This window comes from Dermochelys coriacea, chromosome 18, assembly GCF_009764565.3.
Source record: "Dermochelys coriacea isolate rDerCor1 chromosome 18, rDerCor1.pri.v4, whole genome shotgun sequence".
In the NCBI taxonomy this organism is placed as follows: domain Eukaryota; kingdom Metazoa; phylum Chordata; order Testudines; family Dermochelyidae; genus Dermochelys; species Dermochelys coriacea.
This window is the reverse complement of record NC_050085.1, coordinates 5,867,114-5,894,534: the sequence shown is the minus strand read 5'-3', so window position 1 is coordinate 5,894,534 and position 27,421 is coordinate 5,867,114. Positions and strand designations below refer to the sequence as shown.

The window sequence follows — 27,421 nt, the reverse complement described above, 5'->3', positions numbered from 1 at the left end:
TGGGCTTGAACTCAGTATGTTTCTAAAATGCTTTGGGAGGGAAAGAGCAAATTATATTATCAGTCAGAACACCGGCTGTCTGCCATGTTCCTATTGGCCAGACGTGCCTGGCAGCAGTAAAATGAATACACATTGTTGCAACTGATGTTCTACTCAGTGCCTGCATGTCATTGACTAGCCTGGAGACAAAGCTGTGCAGGGCAGCTGCTAGTGCAAAGTGGGAGTTTCTAACCTGCTTTGACCGGCCTTGAGATTGCACTTGCTGGAGTTTCTATTCTACAAAAATTAAAAGCCAGATCCTCATCTGATGCAAATCAGTGTCATTCCATTTAAGTCAGTGGGCCAGATCCCCAGCTGCTCTAAACTGGCACAGCTCCGCTGAAGTCAACGGGGATTTTCACCAGCTGAGGATCTAAGTATTTTGTTAAGGAGAAGACAGGCTGGTGCTTTGCAATTCTTCAGCCCCCAAAGCACTACCGACAGCTTTGTGAGTCCAGGTCCCCCCAAAACCACAAGATTGGCTTAAAAATCATGATTTTTTTAAAATAAATGTGGCATTCTTTATCTTTGCCTTCTGCTTCTGGAGCTTTTAGGGTGCATTGGGGTCACATTTCCAAGTTTTCCTCTGCAACCAGGCAGGCTGGAAGCCTATTAGAAACAAAGGAAAGCTGAGATTCTCCTGGCTCCGGGAGCTGGGGCTTTCAGAAAAACACCACATATCACAAGACTTGCAAGAGCTGCCAGTACTGTAAAGGGAATTTCTCCCAACCTCTTGGGCCAGGTGACTTAGACTAGAAATCTCATAAACACAGACTATGCCAGAAAATCTCCAGTGCTGGCTGCCTTCAGAGGGCTGTCCATAATCCAAAGGGGGTTGCGGGGGGGCACTGGTTGCTTAGTCCTGTCTTCACAAGCAAACAACCCTCTCTGCCTTCCCTAGGAGTCACCACATTCAGCAAATCCCCTGCCCACACACACGCAATCCCTCTCCCCAAGCGAATACCAGACCCAAGGGGTGAGCCGCCCTCTTTGTCCTGGAAGCAGCAAAGTACAACTCACTGGGCAGGTGGGGGAAGTGGGAAGCAAACTCGAGCATCAAGTCCCCCCTCGCTACGAAGCCACTGCCCCCAGACCCTGGTCACTCAAGCCCCCCATCCCGCATGCTGATCTCAGCAGTCGGTGGAGACAAGTGGCAGTTTTGGGGGCCCTGCAAAGTGGTTCAGTCACAGCTGGAGGCGGGGGGGGGGCTGTTGTTACATTGTCAGGAGCTTGTTTGTAACCCCCCTCAGCATTACAGCCAGCTCGGGGAGGGCAGAGCCTCTGAGCCTGACCCTCCTTGGACTCAGGGGTCAAGGCAGCGCCTGGGGTCAGGGAAAGGAGAAATGGGCCCACCGTGTGGTCAGGGAATGCAACAAGTGGGCTCCTCTCCACAGGCGGGGAAGGACAAAGGGCCCCCCACAGCTCCCTGGCTCCAGCAAGCGCTGGCGGGGAGAGCAGCCAGGCGAGAGGGGAGGTGGCTAAAGCCCAGCTAATCCCCCAAGGAGCCCTGACTGGCAGAGAGCTGCCTTTTCTTTCCCTCTGTGTGTGCACGTCCGTCTGTCTCTCCTCCATGCGCTACGCCGCCTGCCTCTTCTTCCCCTGCGGCTCGCCGGAGACATTGCCACAGTTGCCTGCAAACTTGGGGAAGGGGGGAGCAGGGGAGGAGGAGTAAGTGAGTGCTGAGGAGGAAAAAAATAAAACAGGGGCGGTTGGGGTGGGGAGCTGGGTCTTCTGTCCACGCCTTGGGCAGGCGGCAGAGCTGGCTTGGGAACAGATGAGCTGAGGAGAGAAGAGATGAGCCTCCAGCTGTCCAAGAGGTGGATGAAGACAAGCCCCACATGATGGGGTCCTGCGTGTCCCAAGGTGAGTGCCATCCAGCTCAGGGGGAGGGGTGGGGCAGGGGGGCTGAGCCAGCCAGGGCTGGAAGGAGAGGGGGAGGGGAGAGAGACGACGACTCGCACCTGCCATCCAAAGGCAGCTGCTCTCCAGCCCAAGGATTGTTTACTTCGTGTCTGCCTCCCCATGGGGGTCTGCCCATTCCCCGCCTTGCCAGCCAGCCCCTCGGACATGTGTGTGTTTGTGTGTGTGTGGGGGGGGGGGCTGTTACTGAATGTCACAGAGACTCAGAACAAGGAGGAAGGGAATGGCTTTATTCCCTGCTAGCTGAGGGCTGTTGGCTGGGGGGACAGGGGCAGATCTGGGGGTGGAGCATTTAGCTTTTGCCTTTACTACAAGGGTCCCCTTGGACACTGGCCGGAGCTTCACTCATGTTCTCGGTAAAAATCCCCATGCTCCAGGGCATAAACAGGACAGTAACGGAGGCGGGTCAGGTAGAAACCTTCCCTAAAGGCAGGTTATTCCATCTGTGTCCACTAGGGGGTTCTTGCACCTTTGTCTGAAACCGCTGTTTCCAGCCACTGTCTGAATGGAGCCCTGATCTGCCCCGCATAATACTCCCAATCTCCCCCTCGCAAACCCCAGCCTCCTGGCATCTCGGTCAAGCCCCTTCGCGTCAGCCCTGGTCCCAGAGCAGCATCTGCCCTGCACAGCCAGGATGAGACAGAGACTCTACCATGGCAGCTCCTGGCTTGCTGCATGCAGACAGGCAGGCACCTCTCTTCCAACCCCGGGGCAGTGACAACTTGCCACATCTCTGGGACAGTCACTCAGGGAGGAGCAGGCAATAAAGGGAGGCATTTGGTGCTAGGTGGGAAGCCTGGGGGAAGCAAGCATCATCAAGCTAGAGGTCCCAATTGTTTGCACCAGTGTGAGATCGGTGGGATTACTCCTGATTTATGCCAGCATACACAGGATCAGAATTGGGCCCAGACTCTTTCTGATGCATTCCCCAGGGTGATTTCAGATGGTAAAATAGCCCTGAAGCAACCTGGGTATGGGGGTTACAACAGGGGAGACAGGGTTCTGGGTTCTAGTCCCACAAACCCTGGCCAGTTCTCAGCTTCCATGTGCAACTTGTGTTGAATTCAGCCCAGAGAGTCATATTTTTCTAAGGAAATATTCCCTTATAACAGAGGCTTTCATCCTAAAAGCTGCATTGCAAAGCAATTTGTAATGATTGTTTCATCCCACGCCAAAATGCAGCCTCCTCTGGGGTGCAGTGCTCTAATGGTCCAGCTGTGCACATTGCCATGGAGAAGGGGACTATATCCAGCTGCACACTGGGACTAGCCTCCCTGTGTCAATAAGAACCAGTGGTGAAGACCTTGCGTCTTAGGGACTCCATAACGCACAAGGAAAGCCGGTGTCGGCATGTTTTCCCCATGTATTACTGGGCTGCTTTTTAAAGTGAGCCGGGTGTTGGTGAAAGGTTGGAGCCTCTTTGATGATTGGGACTGGTGGGCAGAGCCCATCAAAGCAACAGAAGGCCCTCAGGCAAGGGAGTGGCCCCAGGGCCCAGAAATCAGCAGAATACTGGGCACAACAAATGAACAAACCAGGATAGCAAAACAAGTCACAGGAGCAAAGCAAGGGATCCAGAAGGGGACACGGAGCTGAGGACACTAGCACCCACCATGCCAAGAAGGAGTCCAAGCGGACAATGGATGCTGCGCATAGGAACCCTGCCTAGATGGATGAGGGGCTGGAGAAAGGGTCCCATTGGCAGAGACCCCCCATCCAGCTCCCTCCTCCTGGACTGATGGACGATCACGGAGAGGTTGATGGGGAGGTCTTGGGCCCTTGTTGTATTGGGATGGGAAGGGCTTAGAGGAAGAGGTGTGGGGGGGGAAGAGCAGCCAGTACAGGTGACAGGCCTGTAGCAATAGGGAATTCTGCTTAGCTACAACACCTGTGCAGCAATGCCCTGCACACTCCTCTGCCAACACGCCCTTGCCAACCCAGAGGCAACCACTGATGAGGGCGTGGCCCACTCAGGGACTTGGCTTCTCTCCTGCAGCCTGCCGGTTGTACAGGTGATATGTAGGGTGTAGAAATCAGTCTCGTGGGAACACTCATGCCACGCCAGCCTTGAGAAAGCACCAGCTTTTAAGTCATGACTGTGTTGATCTGAATTCCAACTAGAGGTGAAAGGCCTGTTACAAAGTCCAGGAGACACTGGAGCCAAATCAGACCAGGGCCAGATTCTCCAGAAAGCTCCATCAGCCAGATTCTCCACGCCTGTGGAGTTCTTTTGAGAACATGGCCCTGCACGCCCAGCTAGGCCGAGAGAGGCCCTTGTCACTACACACCGTGAAGGCTGCACATCGAGATCAGCCTAGCCCTAAGAGTGACACGGAAGCCAACCATGCCTCCCATGGAGCCATCGTCAGTTTCCCTTGAGTCACGTATGTTTGATGAATCGTTCGGGATCTTCACAGCCAAACGGTGCAGGTACAAACAGTCTGCATGGCCGGGCTTTTCCATGGCTGTATGTCTCGGCGCGTGTCCTCCTTTGCTTTCAAGGCAGCAAGGGGACAGCTCACTGTTGGCTGCTGGCATGGTCCTATCACACCAGGATTCTTGATAGGGCCTCAGCTCCAGGTGGCCCTGGGTGACAAGGACAAAGGGGTCCACACTCGCACTGAGCCTCCCAGGAGCATCGTGAGGGGAAATCTGTAAATATCTGTGAGTCACTTAAGTGGTGTAAATTTAAGGGAGGCAATGTGGCCTAGTGGACAGAGTGCTTTGCTTCAGGATACCAGGGTTCTAGTCGTGGTTCTACTGGGTGACCTTGGGCAAGTCATTGCCCCTTATTGTACCTCAGTTTCACCATCTGTAAAATGGGGGCAATGCTACTGATCTCCTTTGAGTTCTACATCTCTGTCATGCTACCTGGGTAGGACACCCCTAAGAGCCCCAATCTCAGACTCACAGGAGTCAATGACAATAACCAGCCTGATAAAAATAGTCTACTTTTTCAATTACAACGGGATTTCAGAAAATACAAATCCACCCAGATCAACACTGGCCCGAAGAAGAAGGGAAGCCAACCCAATTTTTGTTTTACACAATCCCAAAACACCAACATTTTGCAATTTCTTTTAGTAGGTGGTTGTTACAGACACTTCTAATTTCACACCCACCCACCCACATCAGAGCAGACGGATTAGATCTGGTGCGGTTCAACTCCAGGGGGAGCTGGATGTTTAAATGCTTCCACTCCATTTGGAAAGTTCCTGTTTCTCTTTTAACCAGATCCAGGCACACTTATATAGTTACAGATATATGTGTGTGTGTGTGTACAAAAGCCTTAAGTGCTGCCGAAACCTGCAGAGGGGAGACTGCTTATGGAGAAGCAAAGCCTTTGAAATGCCCTAGGTTTGCACCAAACCCCATGGCACTGTGCATATACACCCCCTGTACACTCACTATAAATATCTGTAGAGAAGAGGAATTTTGTTCTCCGAGGGCCGTTAGCGTCAGCCTGTGGCATCCTTCCCTAGATGTGGCCTTGTGAGGCTGGGCAGGAGTGGCACGCTGTACTTGTGTCTATGACTCACCACCCAGAACCGTCGGTTACACTTAATAATATTACTGTCTGGAGAGCCTGTTAGGTGGAGGATGCCGACATGTGCCAGGCAGCTGGGGCTCTGCCTGCTGGGAGTCTGGGGGAGATTAGTTGCTGGGGAAAAGGATGTGGAAAGGGAGAGCTCTAGCAGACTCGTTATCACTGGCTGCAAGGTGCAGCTTGCAAAGGAGCCATGGAAAGGGACCGGTACTACACACAGCATGGTGTTCTCAGCTGTGCCACCAGGAGCCAGGCTATGCAGGGGGCCAGAAGCTGGAAAAGAGATTTGGCATAAAATTTAAGTAAGCTTCATAACACCTACTTCTTAGCTAGCACTTTTCACCAATAGATCTCCAGGCACAGTACCCAGGACGGCAATCTCATTATCCCATTTTACAGATGGGAAAACTGAGGTACAGAGCAGGGGTGGGACTTGCCCAAGGTCACCCTGCAGCAGAATTGGGACTATAACCCAGATCTCCAAAAGCCCAGTCCTGAGTTTGTGCTCCCAGAATTGAGAAATTCTCCCCTTCTTCTCTGACGTGTTTTCCAGAGTGGGTGACTTTTTCCCAGGATACCATCTCCACTGGGGAGATTTCCTGTGTTTGTAGAGTGCCTAGCACAGTGGGGCCCTGGTCCATAGCTGGAGTTTCCACCTGCTATGAAAATACAAATAATAAATACTAATAAAAAACTCAATTCAGTTAAGCTGCTTAGAGAGCCATCACATGGACTCCGTTTGAGGTGGTTCAAGAAGTCCTGATCTGTTCAGACTTCACCAATTTCCAGAGGACTGAACCACTTGCAGGACCAAGGTGGTTTTGACCATTTGCATGGGGGAGCCGTTCACAACTGCTTTGCTCCAGTGCATGAGGCATAGGGCAATCAAGACTCCCGCCCCATGTGCACTGCCACTCCCACCTGTTCGCTTCAGGGACACAACCATGTTTTGCTCCCATTCGCCCTGCAGGAGCCAGCACAGGGGGAGCTGGATTCAATTCTGCCTCCCGCATCATCCCCAGAGCTGGCCACTCTATTCCCATCAGCCCCACCTGTGCAAACCCCATTCAAGACAAGGGGACTGCCTGGGTGTAGAATTTGCCAGCTGACCCTTTGCAACTGGCGATGGTTGGGGAGAAGGATGAAAACCCCCAGCGTGACTCTCAGAGCCCGGCAGGAGTTTGCAGGGCCGGCAGCTAGAAAGACCTCATCTCTTTTCTCAGAAAGGGGACACATTTGATCTGGAGTCACCGAGTCCTATATCCGCAAAGGTATTGAGGTGCCTGAAATTTTCTAAAGTACCTTTGAGGACAAATAAACATGGAGCCTCACAAATCCCTTTATAACAAGGCACGTCTCTGAGCAGAATCACACTTGAAAGCTAATTTCCTGCATCCATTATATTCCTCCCCACTGTCAGGCAGCCGGGGTCATCAGAGTCAAAGCTGTGAAAGGGCTGCATTGTCTGAGGGAGGACAAGGGCTTCCCGCTGAGGAAGCTTCCAGGGTTTCAGCGGGGCAGGCAAGGGCCCTGAGTTGAAAGCAGGTGCCGAGGGGGCAGCTGGGCATGAGAACATGGTTTCCAGGAGGAAGTGCCAATGGCTTCTTAGGAACTGGGGATAAAATACATAAAATCAGCTGTGAAAGGCAAGGCAGCCACCCACCAGGTTCTCAAAGCAGATGAGATTTTTAAGATGTGAGGTAGGATTACCAGATAGCAACTGTGAAAAAATGGGACGGGGGTGAGGGGTAATAGGTGCCTATATAAGAAAAAGTCCCAAAAAACGGGACTGTCCCTTTAAAAACAGGACATCTGGTCACCCTATGAGGCAGATGTTGAAATCAGATGGAAAACACAGCGGGTTGCAGGGCAGCGTTTGCTCTGAACAGTGTCTTATCGACTCTTTGTGGCTTCATGAGTCATTGTAGCCTGGACCCTCATGCCCTGGCCAAATCCCAGCACGGAGAGTTGTTCTAAGCCTGCCTACGTTCCCTTTGTGGAAGGGTACATACAGGTTCATATACAGACCAAGGCCCTGTCTAGACTAGGGTCTGGAAAGTGTTAGCTAATGTGTTAACAAGGCAATGTGCCTTCAATGTGTTTTAAACTGGCTGAATTAAAGCCTACCCTGTGTGAGCTAACACCTTCCAAACCCAAGCCTAGACAAGCCAAGGCCTTCACCGTTGCACCCATGAGCGCCTGGCCCTGGTGCACGTCATGCACACAGCCAGTGTTGTCAAACGTAGGGCACGTCGACCCCATAAGCAAAGGTGCGATTGCAGCGTAGGTGGACATAGCTTTGATCTACCTAGCACGGCTGAAAAGAGCCATGAAGATGTAGCAGCAGGGGCTCTGGCGCAGCCTGGTCAGAACCCCAGATACGTACTCACATTTCGGGCCCTTGCTGGCTAGATCACAAAGCTAGGGCAGGTATGTCTACACCTACAGGAGGGCCAACTCCAGAGGTTGAAAAATCACTAGTCAGGCTCACCAGAAATCATGAGACTGTCTTGAAAATCATGAGATTATACAAAAATAATAGATCTGGAGCTCTTTTTATTTGCCTTCTGCTTTTTGAGCCTTTAGGGGTCATATTTTGAAGCTTTTTTTGCAGCTAAACTTACTTTTTCTTTAAGAATGATGGCTGAAATCATCACAGATCCACCTGACTCCAGGAGCCGGGGCTTTACGGGAAATAATAATTATCATGAGACTCGTGACAAAATCGCGAGAGTTGGCAACGCTGCACCTGCCTGCACTGCTTCGCCCCTCTGCACCCTAAGGGGCTGAGCATGCAGACACTCACTCCGGCAGTGTCGTGTTTACTTCTGTGAGCTAATCCCAAAGGAGCCAACGGGGTTGCTCCCAGCAGGCCGTCATGGGACGGGGGCATAGGAGTTTGCGAGGCCTCACAGATCTGAAGTTCATCAGAGCAGGGAGCTTGTCTTCTTGAATTGGCCTGCAGAGCACCAGGCACGGCAAAGGTGAGACAGAGATCATAACGGAGGCAGATGTGGAGAAGGTGCCTTCTGAGCCCGCTGGGGTGGAGTGCAGGTCCAGGAGTAGGGGACACCTTCCCTGAGCAGGTGGATGAGGGTGGAAGAGAACAGGGCCAGGGGCTCCCTTTTCCAGGCTCAGCACAGTCAGCCGGGTCCATTAGCAGCTCTGCTTGTTTCCCCTGCTGGATAGCTGTGGCCCCACAACGCTCTCTGAACACACCACACCCGCTGGGCTAGGAGCACAGGAACATGCTGTGGAGACTGTACGTCCTTAGCCGATCCTCTCCCTAGCAAATCCCTGGGAGCGCATGGCCGGTGGGGACGGAGACAAAACTGGTTGTGCACTCAGACGTTGATGAGCATTGTGGGGAAGGACAAGGCAGCACAAGGCCCTGCCCCATGCTAATGCTGAACACAGACTGCTCCAATGGGCCTTGTGAAGAGAGAAGAGGAAGTAGTTGTGGCCTTTTTGCTTCCTGAGGATGGATAAACTCTGTCCCTTTGAAATATCTGCTCGTCTCTGGTTCTGCTGGAGGACCCTTGGAGATCCTAGAGACGGAGGCTGTCAGCGCTCTTCGGTCTTTCATTGCAGCAGAGAAGGTGTCAGAGCTTTAGCAAAGATCCCAAGCGTTTGCCATGCGTTTGACTCAAATGCGTGTTTACCACAAAGCAAACCCAACAGGTTTAAATCACCTCCCTCCCCCTCCGTTAATCAGCTTTTACTCGCATGACGCTCCTGAGGCTCGGATCTGACCAGGTCTCCAATCAGACCTAGTGTCGCTCTGGAAACCTAGAGTAGACAAGACCCGAATTTGGAATGCTAAACAATCACCAAACAGGAAAAATCCAAAGCTGCCTTCCAGGCCTTGTGTCCATCCCAGCATTAGAGGGCTCAGGGCCCAATTATATCTCCTAACGCAGGTCACCTTGAACAGCACAGGGGCTCTTGCAATGGCTTTTGCCCATCTCTGTTACACTTCACTTCCCTGCCTGTCTTCCTGAGCTTTTCCTGCTGCTTGCCTGGCTGTGCAGTTTATTTTGTGGGCCACAAACACTGCTTTACAGCGAGAGCTGGCGCCTGGCAATTCCCACGAAGGGCCCTCAACTTTAAAATTTGTTCTCCTCTTGATCCAAACTATTGCAAATGCATTGATGTGCAGGGAATCGTGGAGGGTGCATGGGCTTTCTTGGCCTTTGGGGATGGAATTAGCGATGGCTGGGAGCTGTCTAAGTGGGCTCGGGTAATCCTCCTCTATTTGATTGCCCTGGCGTGTGGCTACACGGGTCGGAGTTGTATCTGATGTATCTGTTGTATGGACCTGGTGTGTCAATTGCTGTCCTAGCTCCCAGAGCTTTAAGGGCAGGTGTTTTCTCATCATCGTCAGTCTGCCCACACGATTAGGTGCATCAGGCAAACAGCCCAATTACCCCCATCCTGGGCTAATTTTCCAATCATTTTTATATTCGGGTGCAATAACACTCCTTCTGCCCTTATCGTGCTATGCGGGTGCTCTTGTTATACAGACAAAACTGCACAGGATCATTTCAGGGGAGAAGACAAGATGTCACATTTATTATAATAACACAATTGGATTTAGATCAATAACTAATATCTAATACCTATGTATACACACACACACACACACACACATACACATATCAAATGTTCTGCAGCTGCTAGATAGTTACCAGTCCGGAATGTAGCTTGAGTTCATGGATTGGGTTCATAGCTTGTGGCGGCTAACTGGCCAGGAAAACCAGGCACAAGGAAGACCTGGGTCTCTGTTGGGCATGCACCGATGCCCTTCCATGTTGGCAGCAGAATGTTACCTTCCAAAGTCTTCCATCTCACCCATCCTTTTTGTAGGCTTTAGTTTGAATCTAGAGTCTATAGGTCTTGCTGTGTCACGCTGCCTCTGGGTTCGGTGTGATTGATCACCCGTCAATTGCAGACATGACTTTCAGCCTAGGACCTGGCTTTGATGTTTCTTCAGTTGTACTTTTGTTCTTTTCTTTTGAGGGTGGATTCTTCTTGCTTTGTCAGGGCTGCTGTCTGCATCTTCAGCCATTGGTGTTTACACTTTATTTCATCAGGACAAGCTGGGGCTGGAGGTTGATTCCATCATCCATACATACCTCATTCCCACATCTAAACTACACTAATCAGATTACAGCAGGGTTTTGCAAAAATGAAGTGAGCATTTTAAAATGGAATTTGGAACAAGTTAAAATGGAGTTTGGGTTACAACATGGACAAGTGTAAGGAATAGCAAACAGTGAACAGAAGTTACAATGTTGAAGCAGTGCAAGTTTCAGTGATTTAAGCAGCAACTGGATTGAAAGTGAAACTCAATTAGCCAGTTATTGGGGTACCTGGTTTTATGAATGAGTGTAGTTTCATTCATAATACTTTACTGATGAATTTATATTAATAAAGTGAACAATTAAAAACAATTTCATTGATCAGTTCTACACTCTAGGTTGGCCTCTCTGTCTCCTGCCCTGGGGTTGCCAAAGAAATGCCTATTTAGGGAACCATTATTGGTCATTTGTAAAAATGTTCCAAATCCATCCATCCTTTCTTCTGCAGCACAAGTGATGTAGGTAGTTGTGCCTGGTCTAGGCTCTCTTCATTGCTGATTCTATCACCTGCACACAACGCTGTTCAGTTTGCACTAGAGGGTCTTATTATATTTCCAGGACTTCGCTCCCTATAGGACACGTAGGACGTTGGTTCTAAGGATCTTGTGTTTGGCATTTTTGCTAATTGCATTGAACTTCCACCTGTGCTGAGTTTTTCACATCTGGCACTTGCTTGACCTATTCCGGACTTTCCATCAAATATTCAATCATCAGGAACGATGCTGCCCAGTTAAGTAAATGTATTAATGGTTTTCAAGCCTTATTAAATGCAATAAGCCTGTCAATTCTAATCATTATTGATTATCTGCACTGAGGCAGCACCTAGAGGGCCCAGCCCTGTGGTGCGAGATGCTGTACAAACACAGAACAAGCCAAAATACAAACCGCCCGGTCAGCTCTTGAGGGAAGGGCTGGGATTACTAAAGGGCACTGCAGGAGGGAGGGAGGTGGCCATTCCTGCCAAGAAACACTCCTGGCAGGCTGTGCCTTGGTTTTCCCATCTGTAAAGTGGGGATAACAATACTGACAAGGGGTGTGTGAGGCCGAACCATTAATGTTTGTGGAGCACCGTGTGGCTGTCAGGTGGAAGGGGCCAGAGAGGAACTCAGGGAACAGATAGATACAGTATTAAGTGGCATAGAAGCCACTGAGAGAGACTCTGGATGCCCATATTTTGATCCATAACTTAGGCCTGTGTAACAGACTCCCTTCTCCCGCCTCGGGACCACCCAAAGAGGCTGGTTGCTTCCAAGTTTATAAGCACCTGTGTGTTATTTGTTGGATTTCCCCCACCAGTCCAGCAACATGCCATGGGTAGTAAACAGCCCCCTTTCCCCGCTCTCCAGAGATCTCAAGATCCTGTCTCCCACAGCCTCTGCTAGTCACCCCCCTTGCATTTTCTTCCTTGCCTTTACCTGTTGTCAGCTAGCAGGTTGATTGTTCTCTTTAGCTCATCAGCCTCCTACCTAATTAAACCATTGAGCACCCATCCCCCCAGTTAAATCCAGCTCAGGGGGGTCTAGCTAGTGCCCCAGCGAGCAGAACACTGGGTCTGCACTCAGCCCCTAGCATTCTGTCACACCTAGTGGAAAATTTTCCATGTACACTGTTTTTGATGGAAAATTAGGTCTTCAACTAAACACAATTTTTCATAAAAAGTGTCTGCTTTCCCTGGAAAATGGTGACATTTTGTCAAAAAGCTGAACGCCTGAAAACTAAAATATTTCCATTTGGAAATGCTGCTCCAGTGGCCTATGGGAGTTATAATTTAGGTATTTCACATCCTCATTCACCTCTGTGGGCCAAGTTCCCCATCAAACTGCATATCCCATGGGACACCAGAACCATGGGCTCCCATGATGCACTGTGGTGGCACAGCAGGCAAGGCCACGGTGCATCATGGGAGATGTAGTCTGGCTGAAGAGCCTGTCCTATAGAGGAGAATGGGGACATGAGGCAGCTGAACTACAACTCCTGTGAGGCACCGCAGCACCATTTCCAAACTGAAAGATTTGGGGTTCAATTTTGGGCCAAAAAGTTGAAATTTTCCATCTCCCCTATCCCCTGTTTTCCAAGCATCTCTTTAAAAACTTCCCTGTAAATAGACACCAAAGTAGGGTTACCATGCCCAGCCCGTCTCTCTCTCACCCATCTCTTGTCTCCTTCGGTTGCAGAATTCTTCACAAGTGCTCAGAAGGACTATGCCATCACGAGCCACCCACAGTGCCCTCCTTCCACTCACCATGACAGTCAGCAAGTTCCCGCAGCTGCCCTGGAGAAGGACATCAGCAAGGTAACCAAAGAGTCAGACCCCCAGGACAATCATCACAAGTGCTACAGGAATATGCAACATATGTGTTGTGACCCCTTCTAGCAGCTTGGCCTCAATGAGAAGAACAGGGTACTAGTGGAGTCACTTTACTAGCTTCAAAGAGCTGTACTGTGCTGCTAAAGGACCTGGGTTCAAACCCTGCTGATGATCTGGGAGGATGTCTGTTATAGCTGACTTCTAGTTGCTGTTTGGCAAACAAACCTTGAGGCTTGTGATGGTTTAGTAGGATGACCAGATGTCCCAATTTTATAGGGACTGTCCCGATATTTGGGGCTTTTTCTTATATAGACACCTATTACCCCCCACCCCCATCCCGATTTTTCACACTTGCTATCTGGTCACCGAGGGGTGTGGGGGGGGGATTTAAACATTTCCCTGCAGCCCGAAAGGTCACTCTGAGAGTTCTGCTGGCACGCAGTGTGGATGACTCAGGGATGGGAAACAGGTGGGGGAGCCGCTCACCCGTTCATGAGGGAATGAAAGCTATTATAGACTACAGGCTGTTCAGTGGCCCGTGTAACAGCAGCTTGGTGGCTCAGACAAAGGCCAAGTAACCAGGGATCCTTATTTCCTGTGCTTATTGGCAGCCTCTCCGTGAGGCCAAGCACCGATCGGGCCATGTTATTATTATTATAATATCCAGGATCCCAAATCAGGGCCCAGGACCCCATTGTGTGAGGCGCTTTACAAACCCGGGACAGAATGACAGGCCCTGTCCTAAGAAGCTGACAAACTAAGCCATGGAGCCTTCCCCCCAAGTCAGCACCAACAGCACTACCTTACCCTGTGTGTATGGCAGGGGAAGCTGCTGCTACCTGGCCAGCCCAGTTCTGGGTTCAGGGCTGTCCATCCATTCACCCCAAGTGTGAAAGGGTGTTAGAGAGGTAGTGCTGTCTAGAAGCTAGGACCCCTCCCTAGGAATCAGGACACCTGGGTTCTATTCCTCACGTTAGCACTAACTGCTGTGTGACCATGGGCAAGTCACTTCCCTGCTCCGTGCCTCAGTTTCCCCATCTGTTAATGACCCTGACCTGCATTCGCGGTGACAAGCGCTATATCAGAGCTGGGTGTTGTTACTACTGCTCAATACAGTCTCTCTATGCCAGGGATGAATGTGCTGCAGGATAAACAGCGTGGAAAGAACACTGGGGATGGAGTGGTATAAAGCTTTCATTGGCCGCTGTTTAGGGCACTGTGCAGGTTGTTCCAAACAGCCTCCAATCTAACCTCCACACCAAGCAACCTCCACTTCTGTTTATGTTTTAGGAATAAGAAAAAATTGTGCCTCAGTTTCCCATGAGTAAAACAGAGACAATGACCCTGAGCTGCTTTGGAAAGAGCTGGGGGTCCAGCTGCCCTGCTCTGAGGGAAAGAACAAGATAGTATCATCCAGAATGATGTCTATGAAACACACCAGGGTTTTAAGATGTGATATCCCGGAACTTACACAGACGGCCTCTGCCAGCAGCCCCCACCCACCATACCCCAAAACCTCCCATTAGTTCTTCCCTTGGCCCAAAGCCCACCGCCCACCATCCTTTGTAGCTGAAGTTGCAAAGCATTGTGGGATATTTGTTTGTTTGTTTTTAAGGCCATGAACCAAAAGCGAGTGAGAACTGTTGCTGTAGAAAGGGGGCATTCCAGGCCCATCTCTCCAGTGGTGTGCCATGCACCCAGATCCTGTGGTGATGGGTGCAGTATAAAACCAGATGGGTTAGACAAACATTACCCCTGAAATCTGCCCTGGTCCAGGTCTGAATACTGCCCATCCTACACCTCCAACCAGTGTAATGTCATGAGGGGAAATTCCACTTTTATGGTGGGGGAAGAAATAAAAATCTTGTAATTAAAAACCTACCCCCAAATTCAGACCTTCTCCCTTATATGCCGGTAACAAAAATAATCCCTACTGCTTTCCATCAGCCAATCTCGAATTGGTTTACAAAGGTCAGGATCATTATCCCCATTTTACAGATGGGGAAACTGAGGCATATGGTGGTGAAGTTACATGCTCAAGGTCACCCAGCTGACCAGTGGCAAAACCAGGAACAGAGCCTGGGTCTCAGAGCATGGCCACACTTTGAGCTGGGGCTTGGATGGATGTGTACTTAGGGCAGGTAGCCTCTCCCACCACTCATATGCTATTTTTAGAAGGGTGGCTCGGTCTGAGCTAGCCCAGGTATGTCTCCTCCAGCTGGAATGCACATCTCCTGCTCAAAGTGCAGACATACCCTCACTCCTGTGCCCTGCTCACTAGGCTGTTCTCCCCCTCCCCGCCAACTTGCTTAGAGAATTCTGTAGCTTTGTGTCTTTCAGACAAGCTGTCTGAATAAAGAATTATCCATTTCTCATCACAGTCCTGGTCAGACCATTGAAATGCGATTCTATCTAGGTGCTTATATTTAGAGTATCTCACAAACAGTCAGGAGTTTACCTTCCCGCCCCCCCTGGAAGGGAGGAAAATGATTGCCATTGTTTTATAGTTGGCAGAAAGACTCCAAGAGATTAAGTAATTTGCCCAGGGTTAAGCAGCAGAGCTGGGGAATTGAATCCACAGCATCCCAGTGAGTGTTTTAGCTACAAGCCCATCCTTCCCACATTAAAGACACTGCTGACTGAGGCCTGTCAAGCTCATCCCAGCAGTGACCCGATACAGCAGCAGCAATTGCTCCCACGCCTTTCACTGAATTAACCTGATTTCAGTTTTAAAAGGCAGAGATTTGGCTATTGGCCTCCCCCCCAAGGCCTGACACCCATTGGGCCATTTCCCTGGACAGGTTAATTTGGCTGTTCATGGGGTTCAGAGACACTCAAACCCATCCCTGAGCCCCAGGCGAGAGGAGAGTGTGCGGGGAGACCCTGCTGGCTGATCTGGGCGGGCGGCTGCACTCCTGGTCCAGCCTTCAGCCAGAGGATGCACAGAGGGGAAGGGGTCATGAACAGAGAAGAGGGCGAGGACGCATAGAACTGACACTGCTCGGGCTCCCCAAGGTCTCGCTCCAGAGCCCCACAGAGAAGGAAGGGCAGCTGTTTAATAATAATTGTATCACCGTAGCACTTGCAAACCCGGGTTAAGGGGGAAAACAAGACAAAAGCAGTGGAGTGGTGGAGTGGAGAACAAGGGAATGGGGACAGGAGGGGAATTAATAAAACAGGCCAGGAAGAAGGAAGACAGAAGAAGAAGCCACTGTGTTAAGCGCTGTACAGAGAAGACCGTCCCCTCCCCAGAGAGCTGCCTTGGGCTACAGGAATCTCAGTTTCCCCTCCAGCCCGCGACAAATCTGCCGCAAAAGCGGGGCTGTGGCTGGAGAGCCCTGGGTTTGGCACCGGTTTTATTTCGTTTCCTCCCCTGTATTTTAGGAAAACCAGATGGATTTCTGCTGGGACCCTGTGCAGGTCAGTGTGGGTTGGGTGGCCCTGAGGGTATTTTCTGCTTCCACAGTCTGGGAACCCTCGGCTGAGCTCCTGGGAGAAGGCAGGGCAGGGGGTGGCTGAAGTGGTGCCCCCTAGTGGATGCATGTGGTGGCTGCCATGCAAGAAGCTGTGCTTTTTGGGGGAGGTTGTCCAGGTTGGAAGTCCCTGGAAAACTGTGGCAAGTGGAGGGGGTAGGTTCAAGGTGATCATACAGCTGGCCTTTGCTCCGCTCAGGCAGGGATGGGAAGGCTCTGGTGGGCCACAGGACCGGCACAGGGTCCTTACACTGAATGGGACCAGTGGGCTTTCATGGGATAGTAAGGCCCTGCAGACACTTGCCATCCCAGGACTCCGTGCCAGTGGGTGTAGAACCAGCCCTGTTGACGGGGCACAGCTGGGAGGTGCCTGGCGGATACTGAGCATGTCCCCCCCAAAACCCGCCGCCCACATCTCTGAGTTTTGGAGGAGTGGCTCGGCAACAAAGATAAGTCTACTCACTGACCTGCAGGCTGGAAACTTGCTGCTTTATTTAACTGCAACACACCAGAGCATGGGGAGGAGGAGCAGGGGGGAAACTAAGCCAGACTAAATCGGAAAGTAAGGGAGGTGTGGAGCGTGGCTCCATCCCATAATACTCTGGGTAACCCAGTTCACCCCAAGATGACCATTATTGACAAAAAGAAAAGGAGGACTTGTGGCACCTTAGAGACTAACAAATCTACGTCTTCTCTATCATCTCCCTCTACTAATTTGTTAGTCTCTAAGGTGCCACAAGTCCTTCTTTTCTTTTTGCGGATACAGACTAACACGGCTGCTACTCTGAAACCTATGATTAACTACAGCTGCCCCATGAGTTACCAGCGTGGGGACTTCTGCAACCACCTTTGCAGCGGCAGAGGGCACTAGACATGGTCCCACAAGGCCCCCTCACAAGTCCACAGCAGAATGCCACCCATCCATTGCATCTCGTATCATGAGTCCTGAGTGCCCGTGGCCTGCATGGGTCCCCTCTCTTAGAGATGGGGCTGGCTGAGGGTACCCCGCTGACCCAGCCCGTCTTGCCAGCCTTTGCGTCTCTCCTCCCTCTGCAGAAATGTTTCAAGACATCCAGTGGGATCCTCTCCAATTCCAAATCCGGCTCCAGCGGCTACAACGTCACGGCCCTGGCGACCTCCTCTCTGGTGGGTAGGTAAAGACCATCCCTTCCTCCCACCAGGCTCCGTCACTCCTGAGCCCCAGGTTGGCATGACGGCCTAGCACAGCCTCCCAGAGGAACGCGGGTGCAAAGATGCAGGACAGGGCAGCCAGGCCAGCCTTCCAGCCGAGATCCCAGCAGGGCTTCTCTGCCCCCCTGTGTTGTCGGCAGGGGTGAATCCCGGTCTCAGAAGAGCTTTCTGACAGAGCAGTCGTGGTGATTCAGGTTCCCCTGAAGGGGTCTCCTCATTTGTCATTCAAATGGAGCAGCCAGTAGCCAAACTGGTCTGCTAGAACTAGGGCCTGATCCCAGAAGGGGCCTGATCCCACCCCCACTGCGCGGATGTCCAGATCCCAGGCACCCATCCTCCGGCCGGATCTGGCCTCAGGCTAGACAAGAGCCATGCCTTGGCTCCAGGGAAGGGGATTCTTTAGCAAGGCTGCTGGATACACACAGCCCCTGCGAGCCTCTCTGACTCCCAGACTGGCTAACACAGACCACCCCGCCTTGTGTCACCACATGGGGAGCCCCTAAGTCCTGACCTCGAAGGCTGACGAGACTAAAGGGTCCTTAGTTCTGGTAGGGGTAGGGCCGCTGCTCGGCCTGGGTAGAGCCATCCAAATCCTCTGGTCAAGGTCATCACACCTTTCAGAGCTCAAGATCTGCCCATGGCTCTTGCAAGAAGCTAGCGCTGCCCATAACAACAAGCAGCCTCCCCCCCAGGCCAGAGACCAGCCGGACCCCACAGGCCAGGCTGAGCGGCTCCAATTGCCTCCGCACCGGAGAGGGAAGGGAGTTTATCTGCTTTCAGCAGACCGTCCCTCCTCCCGGCGTAATTAATTGTGTGTAGTGGAGATTAATAAGGTGTTTGTTTCCATGGAAACCGCCAGCTGGCTGGCCCCGCTGGCCTGATTCCCTTTTCTCCACAAGGCCGGCAGTGCTGGAATCATGCCCCAGGCTGCCTGCCAAGGGCCCAGCTCCCAGAGCCACCGAGGAGAAAGGGCCCCAGTGCCGGAGACAGGACGATTCTGCTCGGAGCACGGCATGGGGTGGGAGAGGGGGCAGACATGGCTCCGGTCCATCCCCCCGGAGCATCACAGGTATCCGTTTGTTTGCCTCCAAAACCCTCCCAGCCCAGTCCAGGCTCCCATCCAGCGCTGCTGGTGCTCCTCAGTCCCAGCCCGCCTCCCCATCCTACTCAACGGCTACATGGAGCCATTTGGGGAGCTGGTAGGGCAGCCCGGACACAATACCCAGGTCTCTCCGTGCCCAGCCAAGGGCAGCACCTGGATGGCAAGCGGTGGGTAAAGCTGGCCCAAGTGGCTGAGGGGATGCTGGTGGGAAGGGGGATCTAGCATCTTCTCTATCATCCCCCTCTACTGGGGACACCTGGCCTCAGGTGATTGCACAGCTCCCCCTGGATGCTGTCAGACCCCAGATGACTAGAGTGGCAAAATAATGCCCTTCCCCATCTACAGCTGGCCAGGAGATCATGCCCCATCCCACCAGACACAGATTCAGCCACATTGACTCCTACATTCCCAACCTCGAGGCCTGAGCACTGCAATTCATTGTATCTAGGAATGGAGCCACATGCCCCAACAAAGCCCCAGATGATACAAAATACAGCAGCCCCTCTCCCTCCTGAACACAAAGTCTGGTTCAAGGTCTCCAGAGCCCTCCATGGGACTGGCCCTGGCTCCCTGGCAGTCGCCTCTCCTGCCGTGGCCTCCCGCCACGGCTATGTTCTACTGTCATCAATTAGCACAACAGACAGAACCTGCTCAGGAGATGACCCAGGACAGACAGATTTGGGGGAACACTGCTCACAGCTGGGGCAATTCTGGGGGCAGCACTGTGACCAGGGTTCAGGTCTTCAGGACCCAGAGCACCTGGAAATCCCATGAGACCATGGGGAGTTTCCTATTGCCTTATCAAGGGGGAAAAACCACAGTGATAAACATGTTTTACATGATAAACATGGTAAAATAACAGAAATTGTGATTTTTAGCAAAGTACCAGGAATTAATGGTCAAGGGGGACTGGCTAGCGTGGGAGAGATGCTTACCCTCTTCCTCTATCCACTTAGGGCTGGGCCAGCTGGTCTCCTAAACAAGCACATCCAGAGGTGAAAGGAAGCGGCACGCCCCGGTACGGCGTACCAGTAAGAGCCGGTGCACCGTACTGGGGCAGCCCGGCTTTCCCAGAGGGCACTTTAAAGGGCCTGGGGCTCCCAGCAAAGGCTGGAGGGAAATTGCCTCCAGAGGGGGCTCGTGGCTCCCCTCTTCTACCTCCCTGGCCCTTTAAATAGCCGCCGGAGCCCCGGGGAAGCAGTGGGGCTCCAGCAGCTATTTAAAGGACAGGGGTGGCAGAGGCAGCTGGAGCCCTGACCCTTTAAATAGCCCCTGGAGACCCTGCTACCCCAGGGCTCTGGCGGCTATTTAAAGGACTGGGGCGGTAGAAGCAGGGGAGCCACGGGCCCTTTAAATAGCCCGCAGAGCCCTGGGGTAGCGGGGGCTCCAGGGGCTATTTTAAGGGTCGGGGCTTCAGCTGCCTCTGCCACCCCTGTCCTTTAAATAGCCGCTGGAGCCTCATTGCTTCCCCAGGGCTCTGGCGGCTATTAAAGGGCCAGGGAGGTAGAAGAGGGGAGCCCCGGGCCCTTTAAATTGCCTCCAGAGCCCCAGGCTGCTGCTGCTACCCCGGGGGGGGGCATTTACCTTACAGGGTGGGGTGGGCTGGGGCTGGCTCTGACCCCTCAACCCCGCCCCTTCCGCCCTAGACCCCACCCCTTCCAGGGGCCAGAGTTGGCCCCAGAGTACCAGTAAGTCAATCGACTTATTTTCACCCCTGAACTCATCACACTGCAGAGAGAGCCGCTGTGGGCTTTTATTATCTGCTTCCCCAGTTCGGGTGGGGCTTGGGCCATTGAGAGGCGTGGCCAATGCTCTAGCCACGCCCATTCCTCGGATTTATAAAAGTGGCTTCTTTCTCAACCGTGACTGCGTATGATGGGCAGCTCTTCCTGTTTCCCCTGCTGCAAGAGGTCCTGGCAGAGTCCGAGAAGCCTGGAAAACCAGTTCAACAGCCCCTTAGTCCGAGCCCTGTGAGCCCGAGTCAGCTGGCACAAGCCAGCCCTGAGCATCTAATTGCAATGTAGACATTCCCTCAGGGGCTTCAGTTGGCTTTGGAATCACCCCTGGGTGAGCCGTCCAAAATTTTATCACCAGTAAATTGGGATCCAGCCCAAGTCATTAAGAGCAGTGACTATCTGAAGACTGGCCCATATGGAATGATGAGTTTGAGAAGTCTCAGTCCAGTTCCTAGTGAACTGGTGACTATCACCAGAGATGGCGCTCAGCAAAAAGGCCCTCCAATGAATGAGCCCTGGAGACTGACTGTCCCTCTGGCCCCAGAGGCAGATCGTCTGCTTGTGCTGTACCTGAGCTGGAGTCAATGGTAAATAGTCTATCCAGCTCCTTGCACCGGTGCTAACTTCACTCTTGAGAAATTCTTTGTAGTGCAAGGTGGCATCTTCAGGCACGGAACGAAAGGGTATGTCTACACTGCAGTTAAACACCCGTGGGCTGGCCTCCCTCCTCACGAGGTCCCAGACCTCAGGCTCCAGCCCGAGCTGAATGTCTACACTGCAGTCTGATAGCCCCGCCACCCAAGCCCCATGAGCTGAGTCAGCTGACTGGGGCCAGCCACGGGGGTCTAGTGCCACTTGAATGCCATGATTTGCTGTGCTCTATTGAGGGTCCCGGATAGATACCACGTCCGTGCACCCTCAGAGAGCTGCAGTCCTTGCCCTGCAAAGTGCCACATAACTCCCTGCTCAACGAGACATGCAAAACTGCAGCTGCTTCAGGGGAAATAGCTCCAAGCTCCAGCCATGCAAAAACCACTGCGAGAAGGGCTGCCACAGCCCTGCAGGGGGCGCTTTTGCTGGGAGAAAAACATTACCCCACATTGCCAAGGCAGGGGGCACTTCACCGTCCAGAAAGGGAACCTGAGTCTCAGGTTACAAGAGAGGGGCAGGGGCGATGGTGCACTTCACTTCCAACCTGCTATTCCAGTCCAGGGCATCCTGCAAGTAGCTCTGCCAGTACCCCTCAATCCTGACCTGCAGCCCCCCTTCTACTCCATCTCGGGTCCCGCCCAGAGCTCTGCCAGTGCCCCTCAATCCTGACCTGCAACCCCCCCGCTACTCCATCTCGGGTCCCGTCCAGACCTCTGCCAATGCCCCTCAATCCTGACCTGCAGCCCCCTGCTACTCCATTTCGGGTCCTGCCCAGACCTCTGCCAATGCCCTCAATCCTGACCTGCAACCCCCCCCCCCCGCTATTCCATCTCGGGTCCCGCCCAGACCTCTGCCAGCGCCCCTCAATCCTGACCTGCAACCCCCCCTGCTACTCCATCTTGGGTCCCGCCCAGACCTCTGCCAGTGCCCCTCAATCCTGACCTACAGCCCCCCCACTACTCTATCTCAGGTCCCACCCAGAGCTCTGCCAGTGCCCCTCAATCCTGACCTACAGCCCCCCCCCCCACTACTCCATCTCAGGTCCCACCCAGACATCTGCCAGCACCCCTCAATCCTGACCTGCAGCCCCCCGCTACTCCAACTTGGGTCCCACCCAGAGCTCTGTCAGCACCCCACAATCCTGACCTGCAGCCCCCCCCGCTACTCCATCTTGGGTCCCGCCCAGGGCTCTGCCAGCGCCCCTCAATCCTGACCTGCAGCCCCCCCACTACTCCAACTCGGGTCCCACCCAGAGCTCTGCCAGCACCCCTCAATCCTGACCTAATAGCCTGCTGCTACTCCATCTTGAGTCCCACCCAGAGCTCTGCCAGGGCCCCTCAATCCTGACCTGCAACCCCCCCGGTACTTCATCTTGGATCCCGCCTAGAGCTCTGCCAGCACCCCTCAAACCTGACCTACAGCCCCCTGCTACTCCATCTCGGGTCCCACCCAGAGCTCTGACAGTGCCTATCAATCCTGACCTGCAGCCCCCCGCTACTCCATTCGAGTCCCACCCAGAGCTGTGCCAACACCCCTCAATCCTGATCTGCAGCCCCCCGCTACTCCATCTCGAGTCCCACCCACAGCTCTGCCAGCGCCCCTCAATCCTGACCTGCAGCCCCCCTGCTACTCCATCTTGAGTCCCACCCACAGCTCTGCCAGCGCCCCTCAATCCTGACCTGCAGCCCCCCACTACTCCATCTCGGGTCCCGCCCAGAGCTCTGTCAATGCCCCTCAATCCTGACCTGTAGCCCCCCGCTATTCCATCTTGGGTCCCACTCAGAGCTCTGCCAGCGCCCCTCAATCCCAAACCAAGCAACATTTTATAAATGTCCCTCTAGATTCCTGACCAGCTCCTTAGGGAAGCCCCCTGCAGAAATCCAAGCCAGCTGCTGTAGTGTCCCCTTAGGAGAGGATTGCGGTGAGTGGGGCTGACTGGCTGGGGGTTGGCTACCACAGTGCAGATGCCCACCCAGCATGGACATGATCAGTCATGCAGGATGTTCCTTCAGCACCAAGTCTTGACGCGTTGATCCTACTGGTCTGAATCCCACCCACTTCAGTCCAGCTCCTCCCGTCTCTGCTTTAGGGTTAGTCCAGACCGTAAAGGACCACATCACCAAGCCCACCGCCATGGCTCGCGGCCGGGTGGCCCACCTCATCGAGTGGAAAGGCTGGAGCGCCCCCCAGGTGGGCTGCGAGCCATGGCTGACGGAGGAAGAGCAGTATTCCTACCTCACGGACGAGCTGAGGGAGGCACGCTTTGCAGCAGGTGGGTGGGCAGGGGGGAGCCGCTAGGCCAATGACGCTGCAGGGGAGAATCTGTGCTGCGGGGGGGCAGTGAATGCACCAGCACCGACTCCGCTTGTACAGCGGCACCCCCTAAAGGGCGGTGACAGAGCACTGCAAATGGCTGGGCACTGGGGCATCCCTTGGGGAGAATGGCAGGGAGCAGTGCCCGTGCATTTGCCAGGTCTGGCTGGAGACAGGGCACTGGACTGGATGGAGCGTGGCTGGATCCCCTCTGGGACCTCCTATGTCCCGGCGATAGAATTCTGCTGATTTGCCAGGGAACGAGCCAGACTCCTCCTGCAAATACTGTTCTTCATCCGGATTCGCTCTGATTTCAGCGATGTCGCTCCAGATTTACCTTGGTGTAGCCAGGCTCAGGACACGGCCCAGTATCAATCCCCTCCCCTTGTAACCTGTGTTTGGTTTTCCACGGTCCTGCCCAGGGGTCGCTGAACAATTTGCCATCACCGAGGCCACCCTGAGCGCCTGGTCCTCACTAGACGATGAGGAAATGAATTACGGGGGCAGCTCCCAGGAGATTGTACAGCTTCAAGGTACCTTCCCCCTCCTCTCTGCCATGAGCAGCCCTGCAGGGCTCCTGGTGCTCCCCAGCCCTCCCTGCATGTAACAGATTCAGGAGGGTCCCTCGGGGCCATCCTTGCTGGTGACCTGTATCAGTCAGGTGTGGATCCCTGGCTCCAGGTCTGTCATCTTGTTCCAAGGGGGATGTTTGAGCAGCTGGGGCCATGGAGCACAGGGGCAGCCTGGCCACCCCCCCTGCACTAGGCCAGTGCTGCATCCCTGGGGGATCCCCTTCCGCAAGGCCAGGGTGACACCTGGAGTGGAGGGCAGGACTGGGGCCCTGGATGGACCGAGGACCCAGCAACTCCAGCTGGAGCTGTGAGTGATCAGTGCCTCAAGGAATCAGGTGTCTCAAGCTGGGCACCCGGATTGGTGGCCACTCCCAAAAGTGTTGACCTTGCCCGTTCTCCAGGCCCTGCCAGCTGACAGTAGCTTGCCCTGCTGAGTCCCCACAAACACTTTTCCCCTCCCCGGCTTTGCTTTCAGACCTGGAGAGCATCTACCTGCAGGAGAAGCTGCTGCTGAGTCCCCAGGTGATAAGTAGCCCCAACCTGGAAGGCAGCCTGCCCACCTGCTCCTCCTCCACACACACCTCCCCAATACCCTGGGGGCACTCCGGAGTGGACAGGTGGAATTCTACCCACCCCTTCCCCGGGGCTCTCCCCTGCGGCTCCCCCCAGACCGGGAGCTCCGAGGCAGACAGCTCGGAGAAGGAGCAGGCCTGCGTGGGGAGAGGGCAGGAGGGCATGACCAGCGTCCGCCAGAAGCGGCTCAGCAACTCCCTGCACGATGTGGACAGCAGCTCCCTCTCGGAGGACGAAGTGTTTTATAACTAGATCTCCCACCCCAACTCGGGACAGGAAGTGGGGACGGGGTTGTCCTGAGGATGGAGCGAGGGGTCCTGCCCAGATGGCTAGTTCCAGCTCCCTGGATGCTGCCGGGAGCAGTGATTAGAAGCTGCCTATTGGTTTGACACAGTATGGCAAAGCGCCACCAATATCATCCCTCCTACCAGTGACCGCTGGGGCTGCCTGGGGGCTGGGGCTGCCAGGCCATATGCGGCTCTAGCCCTTTAGAGGCAGCATTTGCTGGACTGTCACCATTTGCACCGAGTTTGGGGATTAGATTGATTTTCCTTTGGCCAAGGCTGCTGATCTGCGTTGAGTCGAATCGCTGCAAGACCAAGACATGTTCCGGCCCCCAGTGGGTTCCCCGAGGGCTGGGGCAGCGGGGGGAGCCGGGGAAGCATCCGCATCCAAGCGTATTCAGTGTCTGTGCTTCAGGCGGGAGTCCATCCGCGGTGCTCCCAGCTAGCCACGTGAGCATGTGGTCTGTGTGCAAGCCGGCACTCGACGCTTTGGCTTCTTGTCTTGATGTAGTTCGGACGAGCTCCTGGCTGGTTTAACATGAGCGCGTCTCTGTGCTTCCCCCTGCAATTCCAGCTCGCTGCAGAGATGTGTTCTCAAGCCACTTGGGGCCAGGGGCTTTGGCGTTTGGCTAGTGAGGGGCTGGCTTGTACTAGGAAGTCACCCTGGTCTCTGAGGCTGGGAGTTTCAAAGGTGCCTAAGGGAGTTAGGTACCCAAATTCCATCAAGGCAGAGGGATGGGGAGTGTCTAATTCCCATCAACTCTTTGCAAATCCCAGCCTAAAGGTGGAAATGCTACAAACCCAGTCAGTTTGGTCCTTCCTCTTTACAGGACCATAGTTAATTTCCAGGGCCCAGCTGCCGTGTGGATGCTAGTTACACCCCACACCAACAGCCATGTCCCCTCACTGTGCTGCAGCCTTGGGTAGGGCCGGGACACATCACGATTCGGGGACAATGGGGTCAGGTTCAACCTAGATTACATGACAGGCCCTTCCTCCAAACCCACCCCCCACAATTGCTGTGCACAGCTGGCTTTGATTCTCTGATCTCAAACGGCTCTGTGGGCAGGCCCTACGGCTGCCCCCACCCTCCCTCGGGCACATACCATCGTTCACCCATTTTGGGAGGGGGAGAGGAGGGAAGGGGGAATGATACGAATGAGAAAAATCTCAGCTAGCCCACTGAGGGCGGGGGAATGGGGGACAGGTGAATGTTATATTTTAATTGAAAAGACTTTGTATGTTGGCACCGCTACGCCTGGCACTTCTGGCAGGGTCCCACCCCACCCCTGCATCCCGCAGGATTTCCTCCCATGCAGGGTGCTTCTTTAAAGGGGGGACTGTAAAGAAGGCGGCTGGTATGTGCAACGGCTGTCACTTCTGGGAGCCACTGCCTCCTCTTAGGGCTGGCCCCTAAGACCACCTCCCTGTCCAGCCTGGGCTGTGTGCTTTGTGACCTCGCTGGTTCCTAGTATTGCGTGGAGACTGTGTGCACCTTAGCAACGCTTCCTGTGTCAGCGGGGGCAAGGGGAGTGGGTCCCCCGGGGGGGCGGGATGCAACGGCTGTGATGCCTTTTCCCCTCCATGTTCTGTGTCCCCAGAGAAATACAAAGGATCAATAGCTCCGCACCGGCTGGCCCTCATCTCTGATTTACAGTGCGCCGTGAGTGGGAACAATGGATTTCAAAGGAGGCCCCCCCACCCCCTGCTGTATAGGCCACAACAGCCTGGCTGCCCTGGGGATGGTCTAGGCTGACCTTCCTCTGGGGAGGCAAGGGGTGGTCTGGCTCCTCAGGGCTTGTGCGAGCTTGTTTCTGACTCAAGCTGCACCCTTGCAGTTAGGGAGTGATTGGATAGTAAAGGCAGCACATCACGTTACAGGAGAATTCAACGCAGGCAGGTCTGTGATGAACCCAGATGTACACGACAGGAACTGGGGCCTTTCACTGCCCAAAGCACAGGCCCTACCCTTTGAGCTCAAGGAGCATCTCTTCTAGGGCTTGCTAAGTAGCAGACTCTTGTCCCACTGGGCCCAGCCCTGAGAGGGCAGCAAGCCCTAAATTCAGGATGGTGCATGCATATTTCACATTGCACTATACACTGCAGCCTTGGCTTGCCCTCTGCACTGACAGACTATGGCCCAAGTTGTTTGTCCCTGTATAGCTGTGTGTTATTGTGTCTCCAGGGTGGGTGAGGGTTGCCAGCGGCTGGCAGGCTCCCCAGGACAGAGAGGTCTAGGTTTTGCCTCTGCTCTCACAACCGTGGCTCCTTGCGGCGGGAGCAGGAAGGGCGGGGGGGAGCTTTCAAATCCATTTCCATTCACAAAAAATAATTGGGGAGACCCACGTAAGAGGCGGGGGCTCCTGCCAGCACTGTCCCCCTGCTGCTGAGATCTCAGTGCCCCAGCAAGATCCCCTGTCCCATGCTCCGCTGCACAGAAAGGGGAAGGGGCTGCTCTCCCAGGCTCCGAATTGCTCACTTCAGCATCTTCGGATTTGCCAGGTCTTCAATCGCCTTCTTCATCTGGAAGAGAAAGCGGCAGGTGGGGAAGGCCATGCCCCTGCCTGGCTC

General features: G+C 53.8%; 2 protein-coding genes across 8 annotated transcripts in view; one reads left to right on the top strand and one right to left on the bottom strand.

Annotated features, from left to right (window-relative positions):
* Window positions 1–1,533: 1,533 nt before the first annotated feature.
* FAM131C (family with sequence similarity 131 member C) lies at window positions 1,534–24,818 on the top strand. 4 transcript variants are annotated; one of them, XM_038376991.2, is made up of 7 exons: window positions 1,537–1,902; window positions 12,822–12,940; window positions 16,340–16,375; window positions 17,485–17,578; window positions 23,198–23,380; window positions 23,844–23,954; window positions 24,469–24,818. In XM_038376991.2, the coding sequence occupies exons 1-7, from the start codon at window positions 1,878–1,880 to the stop codon at window positions 24,816–24,818; spliced, it is 918 nt and encodes a 305-aa protein (XP_038232919.1). In that variant the 5' UTR covers window positions 1,537–1,877. The 4 variants fall into 4 exon arrangements, with proteins under 4 accessions (XP_038232921.1, XP_038232919.1, XP_038232920.1 ...); XM_038376993.2 differs by lacking the exon at window positions 23,198–23,380 and having other exon boundaries at window positions 1,534–1,902; XM_038376992.2 differs by lacking the exon at window positions 16,340–16,375 and having other exon boundaries at window positions 1,538–1,902.
* LOC119845134 (chloride channel protein ClC-Kb-like) overlaps window positions 21,543–27,421 on the bottom strand; it is a 31,210-nt gene continuing 25,331 nt past the window's right edge. For 2 of the 4 annotated variants that reach the window (XM_043499923.1, XM_038376990.2), the window contains exon 20: window positions 26,739–27,373. In XM_043499923.1, the coding sequence (XP_043355858.1) occupies window positions 27,326–27,373 (48 nt within the window). In that variant the 3' untranslated portion in view covers window positions 26,739–27,325. Of the gene's footprint in view, window positions 21,779–22,188; window positions 22,390–22,523; window positions 22,576–22,640; window positions 27,374–27,421 lie in introns of those variants that run through there. The other 2 variants (XR_006276339.1, XR_006276340.1) reach the window with 2 other exon arrangements.